Genomic DNA, 23,264 nt, shown 5'->3' with positions numbered 1-23,264 from the left:
GTGGAAGAAAACCTCTTGATGTCACATTGAATTGCAAAGGTGACATCACCTTTGCAAAGGTGGTGCTGACCATGGTCCTGAAAAGGGCCCCTGCTGCTAAAGGCAACTATTAAAAGCCGTATTTACTGTGAATTAGTAAAAAAAATTCTACCAGATGAGATGATTTCTTTGGGCCTGTTTTCATTCATCAGAGGGTGGATCTGAAAGGCGCTGACAGGAAGCTCTTTAAGGCCTCCACTTCCGCCAGACTTTTCTAGACCAAATATTGGAATGAAGTTATCAACTGTTATTTGATTTCAATTTTCTCCGCGCTTCGCCGAGGTCATAATAACAACTTTATTTTCAGTGGTGCATAAATTAATTACGCGCATTTAATAACTAAAATATCATTATATTCCCCCTTTAATAACATAAACGCTGCACGCCAGGGAAACCCTTAATAGCGCGGGGCCCTGTAACTGGCCATTATCCCCCTGTAATGATATTACAGAACCAATTACGTGCCATTAGACGGGATTTTCTGCACTTTATGTGGTTTAGTCCAATCCCGCACTTCTCTTCTAAATTTCAGCTGCTTCTCGAAGCCTCATTTTGCCTCCACCTCGGAGACGCATGGCGTCTGCGCTCAGTCGTCCCAGATGCGCTTTAAAACTAATTGAAAGGGTCCCGCAGCAGATCATTTATCCGAGGAAGCGAAATAAATCGCCGGACCCCTTGCTGTGAACAAAATCAAAAATTTGGCCTTGTGAGTGTTCTGCATGCGCAACCCCTTGTAAAGTGGACCTTCTAACACACCCTGTCGAGCAATTAGTCTGCCCGACAGTCAATCTAAAACCCAAAAGCAGTCATCCTCCTTTTTTAATATATGAAAGAACCAAATAAAAAGTGCTGCGGTTATGTGTGGATGTTTATGATCAGGGAATATGCTCGACTCAAGAATAACATCTCTGTTTCTGGCACCCTAAGCAGAGCTGCCTTTTGCGTGTCTCACTTTTTTTTCCTCCCTGGCACGCTCAAAATCACGCGCACACACCAGGGGTTGGGGGGTGACAGAGACAAAGCCGTGATAATCCGATTAGGACCAATTAGGCGTGAGATTCTGCGACAGGAGCTGAAAACCTTAACACTCTGTAGACACTTATGGAGACATCTGGGCTCTCCCGGGGAGGAACGGGGAAGCGCGTGTGGATGGATGTGCGTGCGTGAGCATGTGTGTGTATGAGAGAAAAGAAAGGTGGGAGCACGAGAGATGTGGACACTCCCATACAGACAGTCTGTAGCAGCAGTTTCCCTCCAGAGCTCAGCATCAGCAGCATCTTCTCTGCAGGTAGGATGCTCCCTGAAACAAACTTTGCGCTCTCAGAGGTCCCGCGCGGCTCCACCTTCCAGCTCAGATTTAATGCCTTGCTTTCGGCTACCCATCGATGGGAGGCTTCAGTCTTAAACTTTTCCTCTGTATTCCAGGTTGGGTTGCAAGACTCGGAGCCGCAACGGGATGTTTTACTTTCACTGTCCGCCTCAGTTAGAGGGCGAATGCTGCCGCTCCAATACGCGTGAGTTTACTCCTGAATTCTTAAAGTAGTTTATTCTGTAAAGGTTTGTATTTTAATAATAAAGTCCTATTTTTTATTTTGTATTTCTTGAATTAGTCCCATAAAAACATAATTTTAATGCATCAATATCAACGTGGAATGCGTCAAACTGCAGAGTTTTAGTTTGATCAAATTTCCGTTTTTTGTTTCATCTGTATTATCTTCACAATAATTGATTGTTTTGTGTTGTTTTTATTTATTTTGGATGTAAGGGGTTAAGTGTGATTTTTCCTCCTCTGCTGGCTGCTGCTGGTGGTTTGGCCCGGGGGCAGAGGGGGCGCGTTGTCCCGGGCACAGATGCTGGGTGTCATGGTTCTCAGTCCGTCATGGCTCCCTTTAGACCCCCAGCATCAATGTTTAATGCTGCTAATGGAAACACAAAATCTGTCCAATGTTTACATATTTGCATCTTCATTTAAAATAATTTGCTTACTATTTGTCACAAAACCAGATTCTTGCACCAAATGTCATTTTTAATGTTATTTGCCCTTTAAACAATGAATTTAAATATCTTTTTTTTCATTAATTCTCAGTAAATTCAAGTGGTTTTGGGAGCCACGCCCCGGCTGATTTCGACGATGGATTTTTACGCAGAAAACAGCGAAGAAACAGAACAACATTCACGTTGCAACAGGTAAATGATGCACTCTGTGAGCCGTTTAATCATGAGAAAGCAGCTATGTGCACTGCATCAAATGGGTTGCATCTTTTAATAAAAGATCTAGGCAAAAAGTTTTACTGCAACAGAATTTTTTTTTCTTTTTACAAGAAACAAGAAGGAGTCTTTGAATTTAGCAAGTTTTCTGCTTTATTCAAATTGGAGGCCGTTTAATTGAAGGCCAGTGTTTTATGAAATTAGAAATAATAAAAATAGGAAAAATAAACAGGACCATTTTTTTGTAAAAATACACCAAAATCTCGTTTTTTGACACTGAGGTGTTACAACTTGTTATGTGCTCCTGCAGCTGGAGGCTTTGGAGGCTGTCTTTGCGCAGACTCACTACCCGGACGTGTTCACGCGGGAGGAGCTGGCCATGAAAATCAACCTGACCGAGGCCAGAGTTCAGGTACGGCTGCGCGCGCAGCTTGACGCGTTCTCCTGACCATGCGAGGAAAGGGGGCTAAATTAAGATGCTCTGTCATTCTGCTGATACACTTTAATAACATCAACATAATGGTGAATATTAGATTAGCTTGATTAATCGGTCATTCATAATTAAGCAGCGATAATGTTCCTCACTAATTTGTCCGTCTCAGTTGTAGGGACACATCATCCACTCAGACCCGTTTTTCTCCAATCACTCTCAAAATAATCTGAAAAATCCGTAAAAAAAAAAAATAAAGAGAAAAAAGATAAGGAAAAGTATTCCTCACCTGAAAACAACTTCGAATTCATATTCTGCTCCTGCCCCGCACATGCGCGCGGCTATAAACTTGGCCAGATGTAATTAAGTTATGTGCCCTGTATGTAATTTCCTGCATTCCAGATTTGCTTTTGGGTTTTGTTGTGCACTCAGATCTAATTGTAGGAAATGTAATAGTTTTCCTTTTGTTCCCCAGGGTCATCTTACTATCGCTTAAACCCAATGGCGGGGTTGATAATGGAATCCGGCGCTGTAAATTAGGGATTGTAAACAAATTATTCCCCTTCTAATCCGATTACAGCATTCCTATTATTAAATCTGAACATGAATCCACCGCAGTATGCATGGATATTAAACTTACATTATTATTAGAAAATAAATTTCCTTTCCGTTGTAGTGTTGTTGCCCCCCTTTTTGGAAAGTGTCAATGGGCTTCCCCCGCATTAAGAGCACGCAGCAAATTGAGATTAATGGAGCAATTATAGCCCATTCAGAGAGGGTTGTGTGTGTGGGGGGCGCGCGACTTCTAGCTGGAAGGTGCAGGGGTGAGATAAGTCCATCGGCTGTATTGTTGTCCTGCCATCAAAATGTTGTCCTTTCTTTATGCCGAATGAATGTTTTGTTTGGCTGTTGACATCATTTACACCCGGGGTACAATGGGAGGCACAAAGAGCACATGCGCACCGGCTCTAACCTCCATTCACGCATCATGATTAATGCCTGCTAGAACCAAGTCCTAATCGAATCTGATGTTGTCAAACAATCACTAAATAGGGAAATAAACGACTTCATCATAGCTGCCTCTCTCTTGGGCAGCACAACTGTCAGTGGGAAGTCATTAAAATATGATAATGAAAAATTGCTCAATTAAATGTTGTTATAGGGAGTGACCTTCCTTCGATTAAGATACCACAACTTGGTTCTCAGCTGTGTTGATGTGCAAGTTTTAGGTGAAAAGCAGCGACTCAAACTCTGACAAGAAAGCAAATGTGATTCAGCCTTTTCCTACCAGGACAATCTGTGATAAAGAATGCCCAAGAAAATTCAACTTTTCCTAGTTAAATACAATCTATACCTGATAGTAAAATTACAAGCATTGCAATTTAACCTCATTCCAAAGTTCTGCTTTGTTCCAGGTTTGGTTCCAAAACCGCAGAGCAAAGTGGAGAAAAACGGAGCGAGGGAGCTCCGACCCTGATGGAGGAAAGGAGCAGATCAGCGAGGGCACTCCTCCTTCTCGGAGCATCAACTCCCAGTCCCCGGTGGATCAGAGCAGGAAGCAGAAAGAACCGATGGAGATGCAGCAAAAGTGAGAAAAACAGGCAGATGTGGCAATCTTTACGATCAATCGTTTGTACTTTGTTCTTAAAAAAAGGCCTGTTCTCTCCAGCATCAACAGGACAGTGGGTCCTGGGGGTCCGTTCTTTCCATCCTGTATTCCCGGCACACTCCTCAACTCTGCCACCTATGCCCAGGCTCTCTCTCAAGTGGCCACCCTCAAAGGTAGGTTCTCATGTCTTAAGGTGGACATTGTGTTTTTAACAGTCACCAACTATTATAGTTTTTTTCAGGCAACCCCCTGTGCTCCTGCTGCGTTTCCGACCCAATGGGCTTATCCTTCTTGCCACCCTATGGTTGTCAGGGCAACCGCACAGCCAGTGTGGCCGCCCTGCGCATGAAGGCCCGCGAGCACTCAGAGGCGGTGCTGCAGTCTGCAAACCTGCTCAGTGCAACAACCGGGCCTGGCGCCGGAGTGGGAGTTCTCTCTGGGGTCGGTGTGAACCCTGCTGGGGTAGTGAGGCCCACTGTGGGCCCTGCCATGGAGATGCCCTGCGCTGGCATTAGACGGGGAGACAGCTCCAGCCCCATCACACCTGCAAAAGTCCCCGCCCTGAGCGCCAGCCCGGAAAAGCGCCCTCACTGCTCCAAGGAACCAGCAGAGAAGAAGTGAAACGCTGGAAGTGGATATACTGATTATTAACGGATAAACAACTAAGCACAACTACTGGCTGACTTCAGATCCATTCTGGGACCTGTATGGATTCAATCATAAAAGTATTTGATTGTAAATTCTGATTGTGAAATACTTGGGGTGTTTGTTGCCCTCATTAAAGCACAACTGTGATGTTGGATCTATAAGTGTTTACATGCGCCCTTGGATTTATGTACATGCAAAAAGGCCCATTTGATAATGTGAATTTAGGTAATGCCATCACCTCTCATTTTTGGTCAGAGGATGGTTGCTTACATTGTGAATGTTAATGCATGAAAACTGTGAGTGTTTGAAATGATGGTTGATGGTTTCTGCAGGACTTTGGCCGACATCACATCAAGTCTCATTCTTTAGTTTTTACAGTGAAAGTGCACTTTGATACTTATCACTTTTTTCATTTTAAATATGTTGGACTGCAGCATCCAGGAGCACACAGTTGCTGGTTTTTCCCATCAATCTGTTTGCACATTTGTAGCGCCAGCAGACAGGGGAGGCACCAGTCCTGTCGTCACATGTTCTTTAAAACAATTAAAGGTGTAGTCGCTCATGTTCCTCTCCTGTTACTTCTCGTTCCAACCATCTGTTCCGATACATTATTTATTAGCTGCTCTTCAAGCCAGGAGCAGAGAGCTGTTGTGATTCATGTGTTTACTTTTAGGAACACTTCCTGTTTTCAGATTTCCTAATAAACTCCAATAAATATGACACATATACATTTACATGTTGAAAAGATAATTTCTCAAGAGCTTCAAATGCTGAGGATTCCAAAATATCTGACTCATATAAAAATCCTCTGATCACACAGAGTCCACCAAACCTACGAACACACAGCCAGCAGATCGACTGATTTGATTTGCATCCTTGAGGATTTTCAGGAAATTACTTTTGATAGTCAATAACACAATTAAGTAAACTACACACACATTACCATGAATTATTGATAAGAAATTATATATTATCATGAAGTGCTGGTTCAATAATTGATGAGGCGAAACCCTGGTGACATGGAAGAGGGAGATTATATCAGAAGTCATGCCAGGTTGTACACAAGGCACTCGCATTTGATCATTTTTATACCATTGCAACTATTCTACTAAAGAGTTGCGTTTACCAACCAAGGCTTTAAGGTGCCCTAATGGCTCAGTTCAACACATGTTTTAATAAATATGTATTTATCAAAAAAGGGCCCATTTTTTCACTTTTAATAGCATTACACCATAAAAGTATTTCTCGATATGATAAAAAATAATTGAAAAGATGACAATATTTTGTGATAACATATTTTATTTTTAGTAAATGATTAGGTAATGAGTTAAACGACAACAGATTATTAGTTTTTTTGCATAAAACGGTCAATCCTGAAAACTGCAATTGTATTTGTTAATTGCTACACACAAAAGACGCAAAAAAAAAAACGTCGTTCCCCCCAAAACTGAACACAGCAGATGTGGAATTGAATCATTCACCAAAACAAAGAATGCTAAAGTTATAACGACTCCGATCATCATTAAGTTTTGCCTGCCACCCATAATTCACCACTTTAATATTTCATAAGCAAGTCAAGTTGGTGTTGACATTCAGCTGCGCATGTGGCATCATTGATTGTTTTCTGTCACCTAAAAAAAAGTCGGTTTTGCGGAGCATTGTTATATCAAATTAGCTGGAGAGCAGCCAGAAAAGCAGTCAAACATGGTCAATGTGGGGGACAGCAGTTGAACTGTTTTCTTACATTGCAGCTAATGGGCTTCTTTTGTTGCAATAATGAAATCTTTTTTCCCCACAAAGATGTGGGAAAATTTGTAATTTGCACATGAACAATCCACAAGAAAACACAGCGTGGAAGAAAGTTAAGCCCTTCTGCCTGGCATTCGGTGCAATCCCCAAATTCAACTATTCTGAAAGACGCCCCAAGTTAGATATACAGTGTATCAAAAAGCCACAAAAAAAAACACATTGAAAGGATTGTCTCTGTTTTGAATTTCTGCAGCAGAGTTGATCAATAACCCAATCAATTAGAATCAGTTAAGCTCATCCCTGAGTGGAGATTACACAAATAGAGCAGACCTTAATGCAGCAGTAATGTGCATTTCGTCCATCTGCCACATAACCACATCTCTGCTCTTCCTTACTCAGCAAAGAGAGGAACATCATCTGCATTTCTGATCAATTATTACAGAACTCAGTGACTTCTCAATAAATAAATAAAAGTTGAAGAAAGGTTGAGCAAAAGCCACACAGAGGGATGTGATGTGACCCTTTCCACTGATTTTGTGTGAAGAAAAAGACAAGAAGGACTTTATTTTTCCGACCACTAGAGGGAATCTGTGAGCAAAAACAAACTCATCTGCATGATCTTGAACCATTGAGTCATCAACTGTTTAGGAAGAACTGATTACTTTTCAAGAGGGGAGAATTTTTCAGAGGTAAATTGTACTGATCTAAACTCTTTTTCAGTAAAAAGCTTGAAGTTGAGGCCAGAACAAACAGGCTTAACAAGCACTAAACAAGCTTCTGGGTGAGCGATTGAAAATAAAGATTGAATGGAAAATGTTGCATTTAGTTTAAAGGGATGGTGCTAGCTGCATGTGTGTATGTTTGTGCCTGCCAGTGTGGTAGAGTGCAGCTCCATTAAAGCCCATGTGTGTGTGTCCATCATCTCATCAAGCCAGCCCTGCTCCCGCCAAGAATCCCAGGGAGCTATTTGCCACAGCAATCTCCTATTATAGCTCAGGCTGCAGGACAGGAGAGGAAAAGGAGGGGGGTCCACAGGAGGAGGAGAACAGGTTCCTCTTTTCCTGGTCAGGAATAAGAGAGGAGGAGGTGGCGCATTGAGAAAAATGATCAAAAGGAGCATCTGAACCGCCAAATAGATTTGCTGATTGCACTGTAAGCTCTGTAGTGATGATGGACTAAGAGACACTTGTTGACACCTAAATTCTTATCAGTTTTACTCAGAGAAGATGGGAGGCTCCTAAAGCAGTTGAACAATTTTTTTCAAACCACAAACTCATTGCCCCCTTTAAAACCCCACAACAACCACTAATCCCCCCAAAAATGTGAATTATTTTCATGTGTGAGCTTACACATCCTTTTAAATGAGATGTTTTCGGTTCCCAGCTCGCCCTCAAAATGGCCAACAGTGGCGGTCCAGATTTAAAAATAGTTGAGACACTGTTTGTTTCAAGTCTGACACTCGACACCAAAGGATCCGCGTGTTAGCTCAACCGTCACTCTGTCCCCTCATGGTGGACACTCTCTACGGGACAACTCCTCTATTTCCGTCTGGTCTGCTGCACCCAGTCCTGCTGCTCAGATCCATAGAGGGTTCTACGAGCTGCGGGATCTCAAGATTTGCTTTGGGTTCTGATCAATTCAAAGTGTCTGACGCTGACAGACAGAGAAGAGTTACGTAAAGAAAAAACGACAAAACCTTTTTCTTTTTGGTGAGGCTGAGTTTTCAGAAGATTACAACCCTCCACATTATACATCATAAATCTGGAAGGTAAGAAATTGATTCAAAATGTTTATTTTCATACTTAATGTGAAAAATGCAGTAAAAACATGACCTACAAATTTCAAACAAGAGAAAGTAAACATATGATTCAAGATCATTCTTGTTTGAATATATATATTTAAAAAAATCGTTGAAATAACTGTTTGGTCTTGTATTATTAAAAAACAAAGAAAAAAGAAACCACAGAAAAAAAATTCATTTAAAAATACTTTATTTAATCATATGTCATTAACATTTTAAAAAGTTTACTTTAGTTTCACAGGCGTTCAGTTTTCTCTCAAAGCAAATTTGAAAACGACTCCTCTACGGTGTCAGGTTTTAGAGCTGCACGCCGTCACTGGACAAAAATAAACTTGTCACATGCAAGAATGAGCAGAAATCATCCTGACAGCAAGAGGTGAGATGATTATTGCATTAGGAGTCTCAAATGCAAATGTGAAATTCATTTATTAACAAGTTGGGATTTTTAACAAAGCAAAGAGGCACACTGGGGAAAAATATGAACAAGGAACATTAAAAAAAAAATAAAGGACCGTGCTAAAAGTGTTTTTGGAGTAGTTTTGCATCAAAGCAGTTAATTTTATCTGTCTGATGCTAACTGTGCAGTATGGTGGCTACAGTGAATTCTTGTTGTGAAGATGCTTACACAATGATTTGCCCCGGGGTCAGAAGATATCAATGAACCACCAGATATTCTGAGCAGTGTGACGGATACTTGGCAGCTTTTCAACACCTAAGCAGATGACACCAATGTCTTTACATCTGCAAAAAATTTATGTAAAATACAGCCAAAAAAAGGGGAAACTCGCGTTTAGAAAAAATTAAATGTTAAATGAATTACATGTTGAAAAAAAGCCATATAAATTTGACCAAGTTTAAAATAATCAGTTTTTAAGGCTAAGAAGTGTTGAGGTGGCTGCTGGCTGGTGATAAAAGAAATGAAAAGACGTCTATATTTTTTTTTTTTTACTGTATCAAAATCATTGTGAGTCACATGGGGACATGAGAATATTTCTGCTGTCATCTGATGGGAGGCACAGGTCATAATTTCATCTCAGTTAAACTACAAGACAGCTACAAACTGCAAATCCAAATGTTCTTCCTCACACAATTAAGGGCTTATTGTTTTATAACTGCATACTAAAAATCTGGATCTATAAAAACTATTTCTACTCAGTGTTAGTAGGCCTGGATTGGGGGGGTTTAACCACAAAATGGTCCCCGAGCACAGCTGTGTCTGCAGCTCACTGTTCCTCCAGGGGATAGATCAAATGTGGAGAACAAATTTCACACACGTAGGTGTGTGACAACTAAAAGGACTTTAAATTTAATCAAATACTATATCTTTAATCTTTTAGTTCCATGAAAGCTTTAAAATTTAAGATTAAGAGCTTCCCTTATAATGAAAGCTTTAATTATAACTTTAAAATCTGAACAAAGAAGAATTTAAGTCATTTACTGTCAACTTGCTCTGTGTAAGCCCCGCTAGCCTGACTTGAATTTTCTAACCCTGTAACCATAAAATGAGACTTCTAAATTAAGCAACAATGTCTTTCCCTGTTTTTCTCTCATATCAAGTTCTTGCTACATCAGCAGTGGTAGAATTTTTACTGATGCAACTGGATTGCCTCAAAAAACTCCAGTGAGGCCGTCCGCTCTGAGCTTAGCAACAGCGCAGTTTTATTACCGTCTGTGAAGGTCACACTAATCGAGTGGAAGGATTTACAGAGCTGTTTTCAGAGCTACATGCATAGCTGCCTAATGCAAATGGAAAAAAGGTCAGCTATTAAAACACACCACAACAAAGTTGGGGATTATGTTTTAAAGCACAACCCCACTCTGGAGGAATTGTTTGTTTGTTTTAGCTATATTTAAAAAGTATAGCACTGTTTTTCTGGCTGATTTTCATTTGTTGTTTTTTTTTGTAATTTTAGGGAAATCTTTCATTCCTGGGATTATATATCCAGATGTCAACCAAAGCTCACAATGCTGTAGGAGTACGCTCTGCATGGAGGCCCCACACTCCTGGTGCTGCAGCTCCACCAGCAGGCCCACTATATAATTATCAAGGTGTACTCAACCTGAATGACTCAGCAGCTGAAATCAGATTTTTTTCTTAATGAGACTGCATCATGATCTCAGTCGAGAAGCGCCGTTCAAGTCGAAAGAGCGGCAAACATCGCAAGCGCAGCGACACGTCCAGTGGTGGATCCTTCCTGGATGAGAATGACCGTGAGGTCAGCAGTCTGACCGACAGAGCGTTCAAGAGCCTTTGTATTGGAGATGAAGCTGTGTATAATGACTCCCACCTTGGATTACCCTCTTCCAGCACCCACATCGACAGACAGCTCGCCTTCGCTCAAGATGAGCCGTTCAGGGATGAAGAAGAGCGGGAGGAACTGAAGAGAGCTGCTCATCAGAACTTCAGCTTGAGGGTGCAGCAGTATGGACAGGACTGGGTGCATGAAGGAATGTATGGGACATCGACCCATAAAGATCCAGAGTGGGGGGTTTATGGGGACAGGACACAAGGTAGGGTGTCTGCCACATTCCAGAACTCCTTTGTTGAAACCTCTCAACAAGGAATGTCTCTCAGAGAAGAAGAGCTTTCCTTCATCAGCAATGGAGCCACAGAGCTAAGTTTACAGCATCACCGCAGCCGCTCCAGAGTCTCCTCGCTCATCAGAACCTTCAACTCTGAGGTAAAAAGGAACGGAGCGAACATAAATGATCAATTCCGAGGGTGTAACGTAGAGACAAACTGGGACAAATCAGCTTTGATGAATATCCACAATGAATTTTCTGATTTCTCTTCATCGTACCAGCAAAACTTAAACAGCAGCAGCAACTTTCCCTCTGCTGGCCCCTTTTCCTGCAGAGATGACAACTTCTATAGCTCCGACATGGCAGCAGTGGCTCACATGTCTCACAATTCTGTGTCTTCCTTTATGAGATCATCACACAATGAGCTGAGTATGTCTGCGCAGGCAAACTGCAACTCGCCCTTCTTCATACACAGTGAGTTTAGTCCCTTCAAGGTATGGAGGGAGCATAACAGGTTTCCCTTCCAGCAAAGAGAAATCTCTGGCTTTATGCACTGCTCACAGTTCCCAAAATGGTACGAGACACCAATGTACAAAGAGCTTTCACTTGAAAATCAACTGCAGGGTCCTTATAGAGGCATGAGACACAGTAGCAGCAACTTGGCCCCAAGGGCTCCTTCGAATCCCTCACACTTCACCTCCATGTCCTTGATGCAGCAGAAAGCTTCAGCTGTGGAGAAGCGCAGTGAGTCTGAGCTTGCAGGTCATTACCCTCAGAGGAGGCGAACTCAGACTCTGGGAACTAACAAACTACCCTGCCAACGCCCATCAACTGCATCCCCCACGGTCGAGATGTCTCGACGCGTCAGGGATACCATCAGTTCTGTCAAAGCCCTCCAGCAGAAAATCAAAGTGATGTCACAGCAAAATATCTCAGCAGGGGTGATAACAACCCAACAAGAATCTTTTAGGAATCACAATTTATTTCAATATGGAAATAATGCTGCTCCAAAGATGGTAAGCAGTGACATCAGCACAACTCCTTTTACCATCAGCCAGCTCCCTACGCCTTCAGTGACTGCCCATCAAGAAGAAAACACATCAGGTTTCCAGCAACACGAAGCTTCCCCTCAACCAGTGGAGCATCCTCCAGTAAGGGCTGAAAGCAGGGGAGTTACTCCTGATGCTAGGCTGTCCTCCTACAAATCTCGAGCAACAAGCTTACTCTTCAATCTTAAAGACAACAGGAAAAGAGTAAAAAGCACTTATAGTCCAACCAAATTTAAAGGTTTGGATAAACAGGAGAAAAACCAACAGCCTCTTATCCAGGAGCCAAGAGAGACAGTAATAGATGTGCCGGATTGTCTAGATCCAGATATTCAGTTTTTGCAGCAAGAAAACTCCAGAAGCACAATTATGGCTGCTAACCAGTATCAAAACCCTGCACTGACCCTTGAAACTCAACTCGAAAGAGTAAATACAGGCCAATACCTGGAAAACACTTCGACTGATTACCAAACTGCTCAGGTGCAAGGAGGAATGATTTGTCATTCTGGGTTCAGTGGCTTCATATCTGGAAATTATACTAGCAATCAGCTGACTAATGGACAGAATCGCCATGAATATTTAGCATCATTTACTCCCTATAAGCAAGGTGGCAGAGATAACAGTCAACTTCAGGAAGGACTTCAACACCCTCATGCAGCTGCGGACATAACAAGGCTTAACATTGACAGAAGTCAAAGCAAAGACAGTCTGATAAGAACAGCAGAAGCAGAACAGGCGTTAAATGAACCATTAGGAAAGGTCATAACTGAAAGGGGTAGATATGAGAACTTCCAAGATGAAATCAACAATCATCATAACACATCCTCAAATAGTAAGTGGCAAAACTGCAAAGACACAGAAAAGGTGAGTCTGAAAGCTGCTGCTCTGCCAATAAAACAAAACTCAGTTCACTTAATGGAAAGGCAAGAAAATCCAAGAAATGTACATAAAGCAACTGAAAATGTTGAGGCTATGGAGAGCTTAAGTTTCGAATCATCTTCTCATAAAAGTGTCAGTTCGGTGGGTAATAGTTTTCTCCATAAATCAAATGCAAAGAAAGAGCAAAATGTGCAGGACATGAGAGATGATGTGGCATTGAATTATAACACACATGCAAATAAAGATAATAAAAGGCCAAACCAGCTTAATCCCACAACAGATAATGCAAAGCTAAATGCAGCTCAGATAAAAACATATACATCACTCATGACGGAGGATGAAAAGCAAATTCTACAGCTGCCAAAGTCTAGAAATACAGGACAAGAAAAATCTTCTGTTTGCACTGACAATGCATCTGAATTCATGATGGCAAACCAGATGAACCATGAAGAGTTTGACGGAGTGAAGGGTGAACAAGCCATGGCAGAAAATAAAAGAGTAAAACACGGCAAAGCACAGATGGCAGCAGCTCAACAGAGGGCTGATGCAGAGCAGCCAAAGGCAGAGTCCAACAGGTTAATTTTAACCGGACAGACTGACCCACAAACTGACAAAACAGACTCCAAAGCGGAAGCAACAAAAGCTGAGACTCTAAAGCAAGAATGTATGAAAAAAGAAGAGAGTAAAGGAGAACTGAAAGAAGACGAAAGAGAAAAGCATCCAGAAAAAAGCATGGGGCAACATGCAGCAGTGAAAACCAAAGCTTGGATGTCAACAGATGAATCTACAGGTGTTTTAGGAAAAGATGAAAACACAGAGACGAAGCAGGTTAAGCATTTCAAAAGAGAACAAGAGGAAACAGAGAAACCAGAAGAAAAACAAAAGATAACTCAAACAGCTGCCATCGAAAGAGTAAAAGAATGTAGAACTGCACAAGAAACAGACAAAACCAACAACCCAGAACAAGCTGAGACAGATTGGCTAAGAAAAGAACAAGCTGAGAGTGGACTAATAGAGACAGAACAGGTCAAAACAGAAAAGATTCAAGTAGAAGAGGCTGAAACAAAATGTAAAACAACTGAGAAGACAGAGCAAACCGATGACCAAAACAACAAAACAAAGCTAACAAAAACAGAGGAAGAAGAAGGCAGAAGAATGACGCATGTAGTGCAATCTAAGACAGAGAAAGACTCAACACTTTCAAGACAAGTAAATGCAGGACAATCTACAATGTGTGATTTCAAAGGCACAAAACCAGAGGAGAGAAAAGCAGAGCAGCTGAAGCAGGAAGAAAGGAAGGTGGAGCTGAGTAAAGCGGAGCTACTGAAAACAGAAAACCTCCTGGAAAAGTCAGCCAAACTCACAGCTAAGCTCGTAGCCACACAGCAAGTCAGAAATGAGTCTGATAAAGTTGAGCACGTCAAGACAGAGTTAGCCAAAGCTAAAGCGGAGCTGGCCAAAATCAAGGAGAAAATGAGAGGCGAACCAAAAGAAAAAGTCAGCAGCAATGTCATTGTGAGGGAGGATGAAACTCTGAAGAATAATTCTTCCTCTAGTGTGGTTGCAGTTAAAAAGGCTGAACAACAAACAGAGGATCAGGCAGTGGAACTAAAAACAGATAGAATACCTGATGATTACGAACGTCTTAAAGAAAAATATAGATTCATTCATGCAACATCAACACTTAAGAGCAACTTGTCAGCATCAGAGAGTGCTTTAGGTCCTGTCAGTGGGGCAAAGATGGAAACAGTTACGGCAGGAAATAATGAAGACTCAAAAAGTCCTGCCAGCACATTTTTGAAAAGTAACACACAAAGTACCAAGAAAGTGATCAACTTTAGAGAAAATGAGGCCACAGAAGGTCACGTTGATAACAATTCATCCAAGGAAACGTCCATTGTTAAATTTTCTCATATGAATGAGTATGAAAGAGTAAATGAAGAAGATGTAGCTGATAAGTTAAAAGTCGCTAATGTTAAAAAGAAGCAAAATATAGATTCTAAAATAGACAATGTTTCACCGCAGAGTAATTCGGAGATGGCTAAACTGCACCCTCATGATGGAAAACCAAACTCGACTGAGCACAGCAAAAGCACTGGTAAAGAACCCCAAATCGCCTTTCCTAAAACATTATCCTATAAAGAAAAAGCTCAGACTAAGCAGGAGATCTTAACTTCCAAAATAAAAGCTCATGCTGAGAAGGAAATTTCAGCACTAAAAGAAAAGGGGTTTTCTCTCAGCAAGAATTCTTCAAAGCAGTTGGTAGGTAGCCAGAGTTTCAACGTTCGACAGAAGCCACTCTCACAAGATGATGCTAAAAAACACGAGGGTGCATTGTCCAACTATGTCTCACCAAAGCATCCGCTGGAGTCTTCAGACGTCAAGACAGAACTAGAGTTTGGTAGAACCCCAACTCAGACTGTAGAAAAACCCAGTAAAACAAACCCCACAGCAAATAATATCAAGACAACTGAGAGCTCTGAAAAGAAACACACTGAAGTCAAGTCATCAATGCAGAACAGCGAGCAAGCATCCAAGATTGATCAGCAAAAACAGCAAGACAATCAAAGAGAAGCAACTAAAAAACAATCAGATGAGGTTAAAGATCAACCAACTTCCAAGGCGATTATCTACAAAGGATTTGAGGATCTAACACAAGCTGTAGAGTCCAAACCTTTGACTATAAAAAACTCTGAAAGAGAGGAAACGACTTACGAGGACCCACAACCACCAAATACTGCACTTGGGCAAACTGACCTCCGTGAAGCCGATGACAGCTTGCAGATTATGGGAATAATGGTGACTGTACGAGAAGGAAAACCACCTCAGACTGTAGATGAAAGTATCAACGCTGATGAAAGACAAATGAAATTCTCAAAGAAAGAAGGGAATGAATCTGAGCTGGATAGAAGGCAATTTAGTCCAGGCTGTGAAGGAAACACGTGTTCTAAAGAGATGAACTCAGTTAAGGCTGTGAAAGGACAAAAATCACATTCTACTATGAGTGAAAGTCTGGCTAAAGCTGTTGAAAGTACTAGTCCTGAAACTCCAAAAGAAACATTATCATTGGAAGCTAAAGATATCAACGTGGCAAGGGCTGCCATTGAGAAAACGATAAATCCCCAACAGGGGAATCCTACACTATTACCAAAACCAGTGACTCAAACAGATGTGATGAAAGGTACCCACCTGATAAAAACAGATGCAGAAAAAAGCAAAGAACAAACAGCATTGGGCAACAGTGACTTTATTTCTAATGTGGTCACCACTGGACCCGAAGGTCACAGCGATTCAGAAATATCGTCAAAAAAGTTAACAGAGACTTTTGGACTTAAATGCACCAACATAGATGTGCAGACTGCATCATCATCAGAGGACAGCAAGGAACATTCAGCAAAACTGTTCAGCAATGCCACTCTTACCAGCAGTTCAACCGAGCATGAAAACAAACACTTGCCTCCAGATCTTCAAAACAAAGAAACAGATATTAGAGACAGTAGTCATGGTGATGATAATCTGCATATTGATAGCATAGCCGTCAGAGTTGTTCCGGCTGTAACTGATAACAACAAAAGGAACATCGTGGAAAAACCGCTTATTGCCGATTTTCCCTCCAGTGCAAGTTCTGCTGCTGAAAAACAGCAAACTGCAGCGTCTAGTTCTAAAGCAAACGATGAACAATGTTCTGAAGATGTATCTTCTGCAAGCAGCGAACACAGGATGAAGGAAACTTTGGAGAACAATTTAGCCGTGCAGCACGTGCTGTCCAGTGTGAGGAAATTGTCAGACTTGTTAAAAATGAATAGTAAAGTGAGCAACCTAAATGTAGTCAATGAGACTGCTGAAGCCAATGCCGAATCAAATGTAGAACTGAAGGAGCTAGACTACTTTCAAGTGCAAGGCCAAGTAGAAACAAACAATGAGGCACAAAACAACTGTACAACTGAGAAAGCAACAGCAAAGAAAAGCGAACTTCAGGATACACCACCCAACAAGACAGCCAGTATTGAAGATTTACCCAAAGATGGAAAATCGGAAGTCTTTGTTTTCAGTGTGGATCATTGCTTAAAGAAAGAAGATTTAATCTCAGAAAACCCTCAAGATGACAGTATTAAGAGGAACAAACTGGAGGCAGTTGACACCCCAGCTTCAAAACTAAATACCAGTTCCTTTGAGCCATGCAACAATGAGGGAAAAGTTAATGTAAGTCAAGCTAATCACATAGGGAAAAATCCCTCAGAAAACCCGTGTAGTTTATCAGCTACGGACAAAGAGAATTCAAGACCTTTTCCACAAATAAAAGCAGAAAAAGTTACAATAAAGTCAGATGTCAAACCAAAATCAAAAGACAAGACATCTGCAATACCTGAAATATCAGCGATTGCTGATTACGCCCGATTGAAGGTAATTGTTTCAGAGGAAAGAGAACTGAATACAGCTCAGGATTTCCCACCCAGCAAAAAGGAAGGATTCTTTCCTCTAATACGAAGTCATCATAGCAGACGCCCTGTCTTTACTACTGACTCGCAAGGATCTTCTGTGAAAGAAAAAAGTTCATCAACGAAGCCAGATGTGAGTGTCAAAGTGAGTAAAGAGCCCAAAGCAACCATATTTCCAATTACAGAGAGAGAACACCAAAGAACAGGGATGTTCAAAATGGGAGACAAAGACAAACAAGAAAAGATGCTTTTGGAGACAGACAGGACGCTTTTAGCTCAGACAAAACAAGTAAGTGAAGTTGAAATCCGAGAAATTCATCAAAAAACTGGTCAGCCAAACTCATCATCTGCAGTCAGTGGGCTAACATCCAAAGAGCTGACATATTTAGATAAAAATCTCCCTTCACAAGCTGCTTTGGGAGAAAGACATCACACAAAAGAAAACACAACTTATCTGAGGAAAGATGAGAGTCCTGAAAACCAACAAAATATAAACATTAATGTTAAAGGTGGAAGGGCAGACCGACTGAAAAAGGAAAGACTTGCAAATCAAGAAGATGATAATAAAATGAAGAAGTTGGAAAAAGGAAAACAACTGGAAGAAGAATTGATGACCAGGGTTGATAACAGAAAAAATAATGTCAGGATTGAACACATCATGGAGGAGAGCAGAGCTTCTTTAGCTGAAGAAGAGAGGAGAGCCGCTCAAAGAGAAGAGGAGAAGAGAGCGAAAGAGCGTGAGGCTGTTGCTCAAATGATCAAGGAGAGACGTGAGCAACAAAGACAAGCAGACAAGAAGACAGAAGAAGAAAGAAAAACAACATGCAAAGAGGATACAATTACAGATCCAAACATCAAGGATTTTCAAACAAAAACCAAAAACCAAATAAGAATCCCAGAACATGAGAAGTGTAGATTTGGTCAAGAACAACTAAGAAGAACAGCAACAGAGCAACAGTGGAAATATACTCAAGAAAACCAGCATGGAAGGGCAGCAAGAGAACAAATACTAGACCAGCAAATAAAAAGGGAATCAGATACTCAAGATAAGCAAATTATCCAGGGAAAGCAACAACAAGTGGAGCAGCAAAGTAAACTTTTACAAAAAGAGCATCAGCAAAGGGCAGCAGAAGAGCAACAAAGCAGAAGTTTCACCAGAGAGAAAGAGAAAAGGGCAACAGAAGAGCAAAAGACAAGATTTACTCAAGAGGAGAAACAGATAGTAACATTAGAGCAGCAACAAAGAAGATCTGCCAAAGAAAAAGACAATAGAAGAGCCATGGAGGAGCACCAAAAGGAACTTGTCCAAACAGAGCAACAAAAAATACCAGCAGAGGAGCAACAAAGGAAATTCTTTCATGAAAAGCAACCGAGAAAGGCAGCAGAGGAGCAACAAATAAGACAGGCTGAAGAAGAAAAACAAAGAAAGATTGTGGAGGAGCAACAAAGGCAAACTGAAGAGCTACTGAGGAGATCAACAGAGAAACAACACTGGAGAACAGCTCAAGAAGAGCAACAAAAAAGGATAGTTGAAGAAGAGGGACTTGATCAAGACGGGCAACAAAAAAGAAGATCAGCAGAGGAGCAACAAAGGCAATTTGCCCAAAAAGGGGAACAGAAAGGAGAAATACATGTGCAAAAAAGGAGATGTGTCCTGGAAGAGCAACAGAGAAGAGCAGAAGAGGAGCAACAAGGGAAACTTTTCCAAGAAAAGCAACAGAGAAAGGCAGCAGAGGAGCAACAAAGGAAACTTTTTCAAGAAGAGCAACATAGAAAGGCAGCAGAGGAGCAACAAAGGAAACTTTTTCAAGAAGAGCAACAGAGAAAGGCAGCAGAGGAGCAACAAAGGAAACTTTTTCAAGAAGAGCAACAGAGAAAGGCAGCAGAGGAGCAACAAAGGAAACTTTTTCAAGAAGAGCAACAGAGAAAGGCAGCAGAGGAGCAACAAAGGAAACTTTTTCAAGAAGAGCAACAGAGAAAGCCAGCAGAGGAGCAACAAAGGACACTTTTTCAAGAAGAGCAACAGAGAAGAGCAAAAGAGGAGCAACAAAGGAAACTTTTCCAAGAAAAGCAACAGAGAAAGCCAGCAGAGGAGCAACAAAGGAAACTTTTTCAAGAAGAGCAACAGAGAAAGGCAGCAGAGGAGCAACATAGGAAACTTTTTCAAGAAGAGCAACAGAGAAGAGCAAAAGAGGAGCAACAAAGGAAACTTTTCCAAGAAAAGCAACAGAGAAAGGCAGCAGAGGAGCAACAAAGGAAACTTTTTCAAGAAGAGCAACAGAGAAAGGCAGCAGAGGAGCAACAAAGGAAACTTTTTCAAGAAGAGCAACAGAGAAAGGCAGCAGAGGAGCAACATAGGAAACTTTTTCAAGAAGAGCAACAGAGAAGAGCAAAAGAGGAGCAACAAAGGAAACTTTTCCAAGAAAAGCAACAGAGGAAGGCAGCAGAGGAGCAACAAAGGAAACTTTTTCAAGAAGAGCAACAGAGAAAGGCAGCAGAGGAGCAACAAAGGAAACTTTTTCAAGAGGAGCAACAAAGAAAGGCAGCAGAGGAGCAACAAAGGAAACTTTTTCAAGAGGAGCAACAAAGAAAGGCAGCAGAGGGGCAGCAAAGGAAACATTGTCAAGATGAGAAACAAAGACAGGCAGAAACTGAGCAACAGATTAGACGTTTACAAGAAAAACAACAAAGAAAGGCAGCAGAGGAACATCAGAAAATAACAACAGAGGGGAGACAGGGAAAATGTTTCCAAAAAGAGCAAGAGAGAGGAGCAGCAAAGGAGCAAGAGAAAACAATTGCCCTGGAAGATAAACAACATAGAACAATTGAGAAGAAGCAAATAACTCCTCAGGATGAGCATCAGAATGTATTAGCCAAAGAAGAGGATCTCAGCAGAGTAGCAGAACAGATCCATGAGAGTACACTTTCTAAAAAGGTTTATAAAAAAGAACACATGCCTGAGCAGGAAAAAGAAGAGCAACAGATTGAAAAGCTAAGGAGGAGAAGATCTTTAAATCACACATTAATGAAAACTAAAGAAGAAGGAGTCATGGCTGTTGATGAAAAAGAAACGACCTTGAAACCAGAAGAAAAACTGGTACAAGACCAGAGTGCTAAGCTTTTAGAAGAGAAAATAATTGCAGGAGATCTGATACAAGAAAAATCTAAAAAGAAGGAAGAAAACTTAGCCATTAACAGAGGAAAGACTGGAGTCAGTCAGGCAGAGATTCAAAAACAAACCCAAAAGATGGATGGCCTCCAGTACTATGCTTTTACTTCAACAGACATGGAGGTAAAATCCAGAGAAAAACGGTTGTCTTCTCTGCTGCGTTCAGAACAGAGAAGCAGCCCAGTAAGGCTTGACTCACCTGATGACTCTATAATCCAAACAAAGTCCTCTAGACCACTTGCCCCTGCATCTCCTGCTCCTTCTCTGCCCCGTTCCAACACCTCTTCTCCTGCTTTAGGAACAAAGCCCTCAATGTTTAAAGTGAAGGACAACACAATTCGAAGTTCCTCTTTCATTAAGTCAGTCAAACCTCGATTCCACAAGAACTTTGGAGACGATTTCTTGCTGGCATCAACCTTAGATAGGTCATTAGAGAAGGTAGATGATGAGCGGGAAAGAATAAAATCTGGTGCTGGAACTCCTGTCCATACAGAAATCGGAACGAAACAATTTTCTGCCAACACTGAATTTTCGACTTTATTCTCGTCTTCAGCGCAGGACTACTCATTTTCTCACCATCGGCCCTATTCCAGGAGGAGCATTGCTCTTGACGACGATGAGTCCCGTTCTGTCATCAGCAACCTTTCAGAAGATGTGGAAAGCTATGCCACCAGTGCAGCAGACGTGGGAGATGTGAGGGGCCTGTTGGATTTTGAGAGACCAGAGTCGGCCTGCAGTTTTAGCAGTGACGTGTCTCGTTCTTTGGGAAAGCCTCCAGTTGTTCCACCAAAGACAGAGAAAGCCTTACGCAGGGCCCAGAGGTTAACTTCTCGGAGGATGAAGAAAGAACTATCTAAAGTTAGCGCTGGAGGTGACAAAGAGACTTCCAGTGTTCCATCCTCTTCCACTGAGACACACCAATCCAACAATGATGCTGTGGCTTCACCTCATTTTTCCCAACCTGTTTCCCTTGCTCATGCTCCAGTGTTGGGGTCCACCTTACCTCCTTCCAGTTCAGAGCTCCAACCTGTTCTCAGGTCCTTCCACTCATCCCCTCATGCTACCGGTCCAGTCTCCGTTCCTATCTTGCCGAATGCTACCTCTTCTGTTTCCCTCCCAACTGTGTCTCCTCATACTCCTGGCACTGATTCCCAGCCTGCTGCTCCAAAGACAGTTTCTAACGCTCCCTCCTCTTCTACTCTTCATCATGCTAACCACCCAACTCCTGTGGCACAGTACCATGTCGAGTCAAGCTGTTTTTCTCAATCCTATCCAATGACGCAGCGCAAGGTTTTGCAAGACCTCGGATCTGGTCAGTATTATGTGGTGGATGTGCCTGTTCAAGTGCAAACGAAGACTTTCTTTGACCCGGAAACAGGAAAATATGTTCAGCTGAATGTGCGTGAATCTGGTCAGAGCATTTCAAGGCCTCACACCCAGCATACACAGCTTCATCAAACCAAACTGCAACCTCAGCCCTTTACCCAAACCCCTACTGCTGGAAAGCCTTTTGTGTTATACCAACGCTACCACAGTTATCCCCAAAACTACCAACCAACAGCTAATACTCCTGTAAGGCGCAGCCGGTCCTCGGCTCCTGGGTCACTACAGCAGAACCATGAGTCTTTAAGTGAGAGTAAAATCTATGGAAATATGGCAAACGAAGTAGAACAAAACTCTGTAGAGCCATGTTACAGCCCAGAGAGGACACCATACATGGATACAGTTATTGATACGGACAAAACACACAACTCTGTAAAAAGCACACAAAACCCAATGGAGTCTGCGTCAGAGTGTGGAACAAAAAACCAGACTGAAAATCATGAAACAAGCTTTCAATATCAGGGTCGTGACATCATAACTATGAGTGAACTAGAGGACTTCATGGAAGCAACAGAATGGTAAAACAAAGCTTAGGATGCAATTGTTGTACACATATAAAAACTCTATTTCAGGGAAAACAGTCTGGCTTTGTTTGGAATATTGTTCTTAAAATATTGGTATAATGTCTAGTTAATTTTTCCTCCTTTTCTGAATTTGTTAAGTTCACCATTCCATTTGACTTTTGAACATGAGAAAAATCTCTTGAGTCATTATTGGTATGCTGTCACATATTTTGGGAATATACCAAAAAAAAAAAAAATAACGGCACCACACTCTCCAACATAGAAGTGCTTTGTTTTTTGTCTTTTTTTTTGCTGTAAACTCTGACAAGCCTGCATATTTTTCTTTTCTTTCTTGAGAAAACTCTTTGGCATTATGTGTTGCATGAATAATTAAATATATTTTCAAATGATGCGTATATAGCATTTTTTTTTGCAATTTTTACATTTATACTCCACCATGTAAATCAATTTAAAGTTGAGAGATTATTTCTGTATTGTAAAAACAAAGGAGGATAAAACACATAATTAAAGGGAAAAAACTAGTAGTTATTCCAGTTACAATACAGAAATTATTATCATTATTTAAGTAAAATACATTTACATTGAACAGGGTGAGTTAATGATGTCACCACCTAAATTTAAAAATCTTGCTTGTCAGAAAGTGAAAAAGGTCCAAGCACACTAGATCTAGCCAGGGTGCATGGATAAAAAATGGGTGGACGGGTTTTCATTTTAGAAAACATTGTTTAGGACAGCTTATAAAATTTCAACTTCACAATAAGATTTTAATGTAAAATAAGTGAACTACTTGCCATTTCTTTTATGATATTAAGATGAT

General features: G+C 41.3%; 2 protein-coding genes across 6 annotated transcripts; both read left to right on the top strand.

The window, feature by feature from the left end:
• Window positions 1–1,108: 1,108 nt before the first annotated feature.
• LOC101165998 (dorsal root ganglia homeobox protein) lies at window positions 1,109–6,898 on the top strand. The gene is made up of 7 exons (XM_004077404.4): window positions 1,109–1,327; window positions 1,465–1,553; window positions 2,126–2,226; window positions 2,558–2,659; window positions 4,093–4,265; window positions 4,347–4,459; window positions 4,528–6,898. Exons 2-7 carry the CDS (start codon window positions 1,496–1,498, stop codon window positions 4,905–4,907), a joined length of 927 nt encoding a protein of 308 aa, XP_004077452.1. The 5' UTR covers window positions 1,109–1,327; window positions 1,465–1,495; the 3' UTR covers window positions 4,908–6,898.
• Window positions 6,899–8,238: 1,340 nt separating this feature from the next.
• LOC101165754 (titin) lies at window positions 8,239–22,836 on the top strand. Of its 5 annotated transcripts, none has more exons than XM_023963562.1 (3): window positions 8,239–8,451; window positions 10,398–19,066; window positions 19,577–22,836. In XM_023963562.1, exons 2-3 carry the CDS (start codon window positions 10,596–10,598, stop codon window positions 22,443–22,445), a joined length of 11,340 nt encoding a protein of 3,779 aa, XP_023819330.1. In that variant the 5' UTR covers window positions 8,239–8,451; window positions 10,398–10,595; the 3' UTR covers window positions 22,446–22,836. The 5 variants fall into 5 exon arrangements, with proteins under 5 accessions (XP_023819330.1, XP_023819329.1, XP_023819327.1 ...); XM_023963561.1 differs by having other exon boundaries at window positions 8,240–8,451; window positions 10,398–19,521; window positions 19,624–22,836; XM_023963559.1 differs by having other exon boundaries at window positions 8,241–8,451; window positions 10,398–18,707; window positions 18,759–22,836.
• The last annotated feature ends 428 nt before the right edge of the window (window positions 22,837–23,264 follow it).

Source organism: Oryzias latipes, chromosome 15 (assembly GCF_002234675.1).
Source record: "Oryzias latipes chromosome 15, ASM223467v1".
NCBI lineage: Eukaryota > Metazoa > Chordata > Actinopteri > Beloniformes > Adrianichthyidae > Oryzias > Oryzias latipes.
The sequence above is the reverse complement of the archived record's forward strand: the minus strand, read 5'-3'. Positions and strand labels throughout refer to the sequence as shown.

What these genes read in the sequence shown, in the direction of transcription:
- LOC101165998 (XM_004077404.4), top strand. Translation starts at nt 1,496, where the DNA reads ATGTTTTACTTTCACTGTCCGCCTCAGTTAGAGGGCGAATGCTGCCGC. An exon ending in CAACATTCACGTTGCAACAG is followed by an intron (nt 2,227 to 2,557) that starts GTAAATGATGCA and finishes GTGCTCCTGCAG; the next exon opens with CTGGAGGCTTTGGAGGCTGT. An exon ending in TGACCGAGGCCAGAGTTCAG is followed by an intron (nt 2,660 to 4,092) that starts GTACGGCTGCGC and finishes GCTTTGTTCCAG; the next exon opens with GTTTGGTTCCAAAACCGCAG.
- LOC101165754 (XM_023963558.1), top strand. Translation starts at nt 10,596, where the DNA reads ATGATCTCAGTCGAGAAGCGCCGTTCAAGTCGAAAGAGCGGCAAACAT.